Source organism: Cyprinodon variegatus, unplaced genomic scaffold (assembly GCF_000732505.1).
Source record: "Cyprinodon variegatus isolate N-32 unplaced genomic scaffold, C_variegatus-1.0 Scaffold359, whole genome shotgun sequence".
Lineage (NCBI taxonomy): Eukaryota > Metazoa > Chordata > Actinopteri > Cyprinodontiformes > Cyprinodontidae > Cyprinodon > Cyprinodon variegatus.
Window position 1 is genome coordinate 562093 of NW_015150812.1, and position 9755 is coordinate 571847.

The 9755-nt window shown below is 41.3% G+C and overlaps 1 protein-coding gene across 6 annotated transcripts in view; it reads right to left on the reverse strand.

Moving 5' to 3' along the window:
• The window catches only part of LOC107091957 (nucleoprotein TPR-like), a 38642-nt gene that overhangs the window by 9705 nt on the left and 19182 nt on the right, over positions 1-9755 (reverse strand). For all 6 annotated transcript variants that reach the window (XM_015386201.1, XM_015386198.1, XM_015386200.1 and 3 more), the window contains 17 exons: positions 8537-8740; positions 8244-8431; positions 8010-8157; positions 7744-7881; positions 6371-6502; positions 6133-6263; positions 5760-5970; positions 5164-5310; positions 4810-5008; positions 4536-4717; positions 4253-4326; positions 3514-3710; positions 3131-3427; positions 1718-1872; positions 1560-1631; positions 1260-1454; positions 1025-1186 (listed from right to left, as the gene is read on the reverse strand). In XM_015386201.1, the coding sequence (XP_015241687.1) occupies positions 1025-1186; positions 1260-1454; positions 1560-1631; positions 1718-1872; positions 3131-3427; positions 3514-3710; positions 4253-4326; positions 4536-4717; positions 4810-5008; positions 5164-5310; positions 5760-5970; positions 6133-6263; positions 6371-6502; positions 7744-7881; positions 8010-8157; positions 8244-8431; positions 8537-8740 (2832 nt within the window). The remainder of the gene's footprint in view (positions 1-1024; positions 1187-1259; positions 1455-1559; positions 1632-1717; positions 1873-3130; positions 3428-3513; positions 3711-4252; positions 4327-4535; positions 4718-4809; positions 5009-5163; positions 5311-5759; positions 5971-6132; positions 6264-6370; positions 6503-7743; positions 7882-8009; positions 8158-8243; positions 8432-8536; positions 8741-9755) is intronic.

Genomic DNA, 9755 nt, shown 5'->3' on the forward strand with positions numbered 1-9755 from the left:
GGCATGTTTCACAGGATAAAGATGTAAAAGCAGTAAAAACTAAACGTTAGAAAAATGTTTAGCCTCTGATGTATTTTGACTCAATAATCAATGGAAACATCTTTAAGTCTGAGAAAAGAGGGCCTCTTGCCATCACCCTCACCTTCAGCCCCTTTTACAGGTTCTGCCAGATGTAGGTCGGGAAACTGGTTGACCAATGTTTAGTTGTTGTTCATTGTTGGGCCTTAATAATAATATTGGACATTGAGGACCAGTTTCCATGTTTCATCTTAACCATGTTTACAAGGGTACAGGGTGCAGTTTTCCCCCACAGTGTTGTTGTTCTCTCCAAGCTTATGCAACCCTCCTCCGTTTCCTTGAGGACAAAAGCAGCTGTCTCTACCCTTCTCTTTCTGTGAAGCCACTCTGGGGGTTTACATTGGAAAGGGAAGCCATCATGGAAAGGACTAGATTTCCAGAATGAAACAGGCCAAGTTATAATTTCAGAATGAACTTGTTTAATTTAAATATTGTTCTCTAATTTTCAGAACTTATAGATCCTGACTGGAGGTGGGAGCCTCCTAAGGAAGCTTCTTCCCTTATGTGTGGCATGTAAGACAAAATAGACATGATGCTCTCCAAGTGATGCAGTGTCTGGTCCCGAGTGACAAAACTGCTTTGAAAATAACTGTAACAGCTGAAAAATAACCCGATATTAGAAAACAACCCCCGTCTCTACGTGCAAGACGTTACTCTATGCCTCGGTCTGCAAACGGGGGTTAAATGTCACATTTCAGACACGGAGTCATTAGACTGAACACGTGCAAAAGAAAAGAAAAAGGTGAACATTAAACAGCTAAAGTAAACAGAGACAAAAATTACGAAATAAGACAAGAAGGTTGAGTAAAACTGAAAACAGGCAGTGGAACAAATGAGTTTATGAGCTGGAAGGCCTGAGAGAGTCTACCCTAAAAGCATGACAGGGATGGGGGGGGCTGGGAGCTGAACATTTAGACGGGGGGGCAGACGAATCATTTTAACCAACCTCTGTATCGTCTCCCTCATAAGCCTCATTGCCATCCCCGCTTCCTTCATTACTCTCGTCTCCTTCCTCCTCCATCCCTCCATCTTCTTCCTCCTCCTCATCTTCTTCATCGTCCTCCTCATCATCCTCCTCTTCCTCGTCTTCCTCCTCCTCTGCATAATCCTAAAAGATAGAAAGCACCAATGAGAGGAACCCGAGACATTTCATAAAAGCGTTTTTAAACGAATGCCCCTACCTGCTCCTCTCCCTCTTCCTCTTCCTCCTCGTCCTCCTCCTCTTCTCCTTCACTTTCAGAGTCAGTCAGTATGACGATGACCTCCTGCTGCAGCTGATCGGGTGTTTCACTTTGGCTCGAGGTGGTCCCTGGCTCTGCTGGGACCGACTGAGAGGCTGCTTCTTCCTCCGCTTCCTCAAGGTGTGAAAACTCCATCTGCAGGGCAGAAATTTCACGCTTTGATAGAGTCAAATAAAAACAGAGGCAGGGTGGAGGAAAACACTCTGGAAAGTTAAATAATCAGATACAAAAATGACTTGCCTCTGCTCCATCTTGGCTGTCTGATGGCACCACCCCCTCAGCCTCGGCGCTCTCTTCAACCATCACTTCCTCCTGGGAGATCAATCAAGACAGCATTTCTGTAAAAACCTACAGAACAGTTAAGGGGGGTGAAAAAACGCTCCACCCTCTCTTCTTACCTCTGGCCCCACTCTCTGGATGATGCGCAGCTTTTTCGGTATTGGAGCCCTGGATGTGTCCTCTTGGGTGGGCTCCACCTCCGTGAACGCGGCACTGTTCTCCTCTTCCTCTCTTGGCCTCTTGGACATGGCGGAGGACCCAGGTGTTGCTGAAACTGAAGAAAAGGAGCAATTAACACCATATATACCTGCAAATTAAAAATATTTACAGAACAAAAAAACAAACATCTTCAATTTCATCATGTAGGAAGTGTTGTTCTTGTTATTTTCTCTAATATATTCAAAGTTGCTGGAGACCACATAAAATACATTCAAACTAAAATATCCAGAAGTATTGTTATTCTAAGCAAAGCTAAACATTTCCTAAATCATGCTGCTTTTCCTATTCTGTTTACTTGAGTCACTGCGTAGAAATATGAAGCAACACCTATAAAACCTCGTTATCCACATTACAAAAAAGGGCCATCTGAATCGTTCATGAGGCAGAACTCCACAATCATACAAAGTATCTGCCTCCTCAAACTCCCAGATTGGCTAACATTTCAAACAGCTCAGTTTATGTATGAAGCTAGAAATCAACAACTACCAGAAAATATTCAAAAGCTGTTTTCTGACACAGCTTTTGAGTGGGGGACTATAAGTGGAGGACTGACTACAGGGAACAACTTGACTTCAGAGCCTTGAGGGTTCGAACCACCATGAAGAAAATGTGCATTTCTGTCAGTTGTGTGAAGGTCTGGAATAAACTCCAAAAAGAGCTGAATAAACGTCCAAGCATGAGTCTGTTAAAAAAAAAAAGGCTAAAACTGATGCTTTTCCAACATGTACTGGGATGAGGAGGGAAGGTGTATGGCGCTGTGGGGTGCGAGGTGGGACTGGTGGGGGGAGCGGGTGGAGGGACTGTGGTGCTGGGCTGTGGCACTGATATTTTTTTTTTGCAACGCTCCAGTGTGATCATTTGGGAAAGTTTAAATAATAATAATAATAACAATAACAACAACAATGGAACCAAACGTCCCGCTCCATGGTTTCAATTTGCATGTTTCCAAGCAATACAAGGCCTTGTCTAAATAAAGACTCAAACTGACTGCGGATCCAGACATTTGAATTGAGAAAGCTTCCTGGAGGTGGATATATATGGGTTTTATATTTTATGTTCTTTGACAATCATACAAGTTTTGTATCACAAATTAAGCTCTCTTATTACCTAAGCACTCTCATCATCTAAGTTGGCAAAGTGTGTCATTTACCTTCTAATTCAAGAAAAAAAGCACTATTTCAAGAAAATTCCATTTTATGTAGTGAGATCTCTTTCTTCACGTCTAAGCACCGCTGTCACATATTTGTGACTGAGACGTTTAAATATCCAATGTGCACCGGTACTTTTGCCATTTTCCCAACCAGATTTCTCACCTGTGCCAAACACAGAGGAGGATGAGGAGGAGGATGTTGAAGGCCATTCCACCTGAGAACTCGGCGTGGCCTCGACTGCTACAGGTGAAGGCTCCCGGTTGTCGGGTTCTGGGTGGGTCACGCTCTGCTGCTGTGTTGGCTGAACAAAGGCGGTGGCTTGTGCTGGAGTCTGCTGAACGGTCAGCATGGAGCTGGCCAAAGTGGTCTGGACGTTGGGGCTGGCGGAGCGTACGGAGCCGCTGGCACTTCCGTACACAGTCACATGCTCCACTGGTGGCGCTTCTGTAGACTGCATGGCTGTGGGTGAAGTTCAGGTTGAGATTGGGAGAAAATAAGGGAAGGATTTAATTTTTTTTTAGTCGGGGTCTTGCAGCTGGACTTACCCTCCTGGGTCTCCACCTGTGTGGTTGGCATGACTGTAGCGGTGGGTGTTGGAGTGGGCACAGGGGCAGGGGTAATCATAGGTCTGATGCTAGCTCGCGGAGTGGGCTTGTTGCCTGGGTTCACAGGCTGTTTGCTGGCTGTGGCCACCACAGGGGTGGGCTTGATGTTGGCAGTTGGAGGCTCAGAGGCGCTTGCACTAGAATGAAAAAACAAAAGTGATTTAAAAAACATTTTTGAAGAAAAAGAAAACTGTTCTGATTAGGAGAGGGCTGGTTTATCATAACACTACATTATTAAACTGCTTTCAAAGCTTGAAAGATGAAAGGTTTGCTGAGCACTGCTGGTCAGCAGGTTAAAAGCAGACTACTGCACCTTGTTGAAAACAACCCCTACTTTTTCTACATTTTTTTAATCCTCTAGTCGGCCTGGGCTGTAAACTGACCGTGAGATGATAAGAACAGTCAGAAGACTGGGTGTGTCTGGGATCTACAAACTTCTAATTTACAGAGCTAACTTTGCAAATTAATTTGGAATGTGACTGTAATAAAAAAAAAGACCTGGACTGTTTAGAGTAGCAAGGTACTGACAGAGAAAAGCTTTCCATTTACCACTCCTAATTGGTTAAACTGTTTTGCAACAACAGCTAATAAATTATAATGGCCATTCTATTTGACTTCTGTATAATACTGTATTCCAATGCTAATAAAATGCTAATTGAAGATTATTTTCAACGTTTACCTGCCCCTCTCTGCAGCTGGAGTCGTCTTCAGGCTGATCTGCCTTTGTTCCGTCGTCCTTTGTTGCTCTTGAATCTGAAATGAGCAGGATTAGTTAGTTCTTTAAAACCAAGATTGAAAAAGAGGATTCACAAAAACTCCAGTAAATAGACTGTATTTTTTTAACAGGCTGAAAAAATGTAGGTTAGGTTGATTTTCAGATGGAAGCTGCTAAGGCTTCTAATCTTCCTCAGATGTAAGCTAACCAGAACATTTATAGCCTTTCAGAACGATTAGACATTCACCTTGCTTGGACCCGCCTCTGCTGGCTCGTCTCTCTGCTCCTGCCTCTCCTGCTGACCCCGCAGATCTCTGAGCTCCCTCTCTTGTCTGCTAAGTCGGCCTTCATACTGAGACTTGAGAGCGCTCACTCGGACCTCCAGCTCCTCACGCTGCTGCTTCAGCTCCTCGTTCTCTCTATGTAGCTCTATGCAACCACATAAATTTGTTTTATAAAATCTGTGAATCTTTTTATCTTTCCTGGATGTGATGGGAAGTAAAATGAAAACATCTTCACACCTGTGACACGGCTGATCTTCTGTCTGGCCATCAGGAGGGCCTTTCTGGTTTTCTCGTCCTTCTCGGCCATCTGCTTTCTCAGACCTTCCTCCTGAGAAGCCTTTTCCTGCAGCTCCTGTCTCAGCCGATTCAGCTCCGTCTGCAGTCTGGAGGACTGTTCTTGGACGTTACGCAACTCAGTTTCCCGCTCTGCGACCACCTGCTCAACATAGTTTTTATATATTTTTATAAATAAAAGCCATCATGAAAATAAAATTTCACTGTCTTAAACGATGTGAAACAGACAGGTTTGTTTAAAAGAAGGTCGCATGCGGTGTTTTCTGTTTTAAATTGTTGATACTTGTGATGTCTCACCTTGTTGATGTTCTCCAGCTGTCCCTCCAGCTCCTTGGTTCTGGTTTCAGCCTGATTCAAGGCATCTTTGACGCTCTGCAGCTCCTGAGCCGAAGCTTGCCGTGCCTCCTCGTCTTGGGATGGACCTGCTGCAGCCTCATTAACAAGCTGCATGACATAAAAACGGTGGAGATCAGAATAGAAATTAGCTTTTTAACTGGAACAGATTTTCATCTTAATCAGTTCAGACAGGTGGCCAGAAATAGGAAACAAAAATGTAAACTTACAAAACCCAAAACAAAAAGGCTAGGATGACAACAATCAGAATAAGAAATACTTTAATAATCCCAAAGGGATTGTTACACCGGGACAGTGTCTGGTGTGAAATTAGAAAAGGATCAGTTAACAGAATCAGGCTTTGAGAAAGAGCAATACTATAGCAACTGCTCTTTTATAGAATGGCGTTACAAATTATCCATACAGGATGGTGAAAAAAACAAAACTAACTTATATTCAAGTTTGGATAAAACCTTTTATTATTATTGATCCAATAATATACAACAGGCAACCATCCACTTTATCTTAAAGTGTTTAAAGTGAAGCAGGAAGAAACTCACCTTCTCATGCTGCACCTTGAGGTCATCATATTGTGTCTTATAGCGACGTCCGATTTTCTTCACCTGGGTGATGGTTCTGGCCTTCTCTTGGATCTCCTGGTTCTTAGTCTCTAGTTCCTTCTTCAGGTTGTTCCTTTCATCGTTCGTCTTGTTCATAGTGTCGCGCATGTTCTGTATTTGTCCCTGCAGCGTGGTTGTCAGGTTATTCATCCTACCCAGCGACAAGGAGAAAAAATAAGGGCTTTACTTTAATAATTCAAAAATACTTTATTGATCCCAAAGGAAACCAAATCTGTAAACCATTTACTCAGCTTATTGTCCATCTCTGATGCAGCCATAACATTTTATTCCAAAAAAAGAAGAAATCTCTTACTTGTTGAGCTCAGCTTTGAGTCTAGTGTTTTCCTCAGTGAGCTGCTGGATGCGTTTCAGGTGAGTCTCTTTCTCAGTATGCAGCCGTTTGTACTCGTCAGGATCTGAATCTTTCTGCTGAATCAGTAAATTCTGGAGGGACATTGAAAACAAGATGGCTGCAGCAACATGTTAAATAAAAAAAAAACAACCGTTTTGTTTCTGTTGGGGCCTAATGAACTTCCAGTCTGTGTGCTGACCTGAGTCCGAGCCTTCCAGCGCTTGATTTCCTCCTCCAGGATCGTCTTCTCCGCCTGCAGCATGCCGTTTTTCTCACTCAGCTCAGAGTTACTTTGCTGCAGAGGAAAGATGTCCGACTCAAGCTTCTGTACCTGAAAGACACATAAAAGTCTGAATTTGAGTTTTTAACAAATGTTAACAGGTGAATAGATGCAGTTCTAGCAAATATCACACAGTAATTATTCACTGCTGGTTTTCCCTTCCAGTTGGGTTTTTTAACTAGTCGTTCTAAGATGGCGAACTGGATCCAAAAGTTGAAAAGCATTTGAAATAACGTAAAAACAAGAAACAAAAAAATATGTATAATGAACCATCATGAATTAAGGCTTTCACCAATAAAAATGGAAAGAAAAAAAAAAAAAACGTTTGTAGCTATAAACAACCTGACAGGATAGGAGACAGTCGACTTTTAAGAGACGATAGATTTAAGAGCATCACTGGCAAGAAGAACACATGACTAAATATTGGTTTGTGTTTAAGTTTATAGTTGAGCCCTTTTGTAGTCTTTTGATCTTTGGCTGTGTATTAGAAGTACCATTTAGGCAACATGACCTAAAAATGTTATAATTTTATTCTGTGGTTATTGTGATAACTACAAAACTGATGATGACACTTCTTTAATTCTTTGAAGTAACTGTAGTTGTGAATGCAAGGCACAGCAACCATAGCTCCACAATCACAAACACTACTCTAACATAAAAAGAATAAAAAAGTATATTATATATATATAAAATGTGATGTAAAGTGTTACATCTAGTAACCGCATTTAATCATCCATTCATCCATCCATCCATCTTCCTCCGCTTATCCGGGGTCGGGTCACGGGGGCAGCAGCTTAAGAAGGGAGGCCCAGACTTCCCTCTCCCCAGCCACTTCTTCTAGCCCCTCAGGAGACACCCCAAGGCGTTCCCAGACCAGCCGAGAAACAGTTTCTCAAGCGTGTCCTGGGTCTCGCATTTAATAATGTTTCTATAAATTTGCCCCAATGAAAAATAAAGTTTACCAATTTTTTTAAGTTTTTATCATCACTAATTCAAATTTGTTGTGTTGACAATAAATCTAATTGTTATGAATAGAAACTTATCAAGATAAACTATATCAAATGCAAATATGATATAAATATGATAAATGCCGACCCCTACTACTGCAGCTGCTGCTCTATGTGGACCGGTTAGCACAGAAAATGCATCTTTAAAGACCTCAAATTAGGTTTGAAATGGTGTAATTTACAGGTTGCTATAAATCCCCAACAGAACTCTACAGCAGCCTACCGCTGACGTACAAATAATTTCAAACACCCTACCAGCTTTTAACAATAAAATGAGGTGGACACCTTAGCTTGTAGTTCCTGCAGCTCTTGAGTCATTTTCTCTTTCTCTTCTCTCAGCATCTTGTTGGTATCCATTAAGATATTCATCGTTTCAGTCTTCTTCATGAGCTCATCGTGCTGAGCCAGAGTCTTTGCAGTCACCTGAGACAAATCATTGAGATATCAGAAACAGAACATAAAAGGTGTTTTTTAAACTCCCGTACAGAGTGGATTAATACTTTGATTTGATATTTTTTTAAGGTTTTGCTCCTTTGGTTTTTAATATGTACCTGCATTCGCTCTCTTGCAGCAGACAAACTGTCCTGCACCTCCTTAAGCTCTTGCTCCAAGTGTTCAACCCTCAAACGGTGACGTAAACTCTCGCCTTGGGCCACCTCAAACCGGGATTCAGCAATCTCCTTTTCCCGACGCACAAATCTGTTGGAAAAGGTGAAGACCGTCAAAGTAAATTTAATGGAGGAAAAACAATCAGGGAGGAAAGTGATGAGATATCACTTGGTTACCTGAGAATCTCAAGCAGCTGGTCTTCAGATTTCCCCTCTTCAGTCAAAGAAACATTCAGCGAGCTCTCATTGGCGGCTCGCTGAATATTGGCAGCCATCTTGGTGCTCATGGTCTGGACCTGCTCATGCAGGAGGGTGTTCTGCCTCTGCAACTCCTCATAACGACTTTCCATCTTAGACATTTCCTCCTGGGAGATTTTGTGGATACAAGCATTTTGTTTATAGAAAACCTGGCTTGGTTTGCAGCAACTTTTTAAATTGTATTTGAACTGCAGAGGTAATTCAGAGCCAACCTTAATGATCTTCTCCTGCACCTCCCAGGAGACTCTGGCCTCCAGCATCTCAGAGCTGACCCGCTGGTTTCTCTCTTCCAGCTGGTGTCTGAGCTCTGCAGCCTGCAGAGCCTGAGCTTTGGCTGCCTGCAGCGCCTCAACGTCAGCTGCATGCAGAATCATCTCCCGCTCATATTTATCTTGAGCTTCAGCTGCCAGCTTAGCCTTAGAAAAAGGATTAAATTTTTTGTTAGAACATTGTACACAGGACTCCCAACAAGCTGTTTATTTATTGATAGCAATACTTATTGATCTTGCATAATAAATGAAAAGTTAAAATCATTAAAGGTGTTGGTTTAAAGGTTTAAAGGACACGGTTTGTTGAATTTTGTTTGTTTAATTGTTGAAGCGGTCGTAAAGTTTAGGAGTCACTGGACTGAGCTATTCAAAAATATTTTTAAGGTTTTAATGAAATAAAAAGTTGAATGGAACGAAAAAAGTTAGGTATCAAAAAATCCTGCTCCTACTGTCTGAGTAACAGCTTTTTTTTTTTTTTTCCATGTATAAATTGTAATTAGGTGAGAGAGGTAACTCTTATATCACAATGTATGTTTCTTAATTTGGTCAAAAATAAAATTCTCTTTAAAAACACAAAAACGTATAAAACTACATATAACCCAAAACCTCAGAGAAAAATAACGTAATCATAGACTGATCATCATAAAAATATCTGAAATGCGTTTTTAATCATATCCAATATTGTATCAATTTAAACCGTCATATAATCTAAAAATGAACATAAAACATATAAAAGCCAAAAAGCAACTAGTAGGCCACCTTGGTAGAACAAGAAGATCCAAACAGGAAATCTCACAGCTCTGGATTGATTTAAGGTTTTAGTTCCTTTGAATGACAGAGGGAAGCTTTACCCAAATTAAAGCTCAGGTACATCATCAAGAGCATAAACTTTATTACTCTTAAATTCCATAACTTAGAAAGAAATTATAGCTTAACTGCTAAATTTGATGTGCCCTGGTGAGTGATGTGGTTTCAATTTACTGGAACCATTTCTGTCGTTTTTGATTTTTTGATTCATGTTAGGGCTGGGCGATAATTCAATAACGATATATATCGATTGATAGACGTGTGGCACAATAGAAAAAAAGAGAGTCGATAAAACTTCGATAAAAAAAACGCAGTTTTCCTTCCTTCTCATTGTAGCCTAGCATGTAGGTTAATG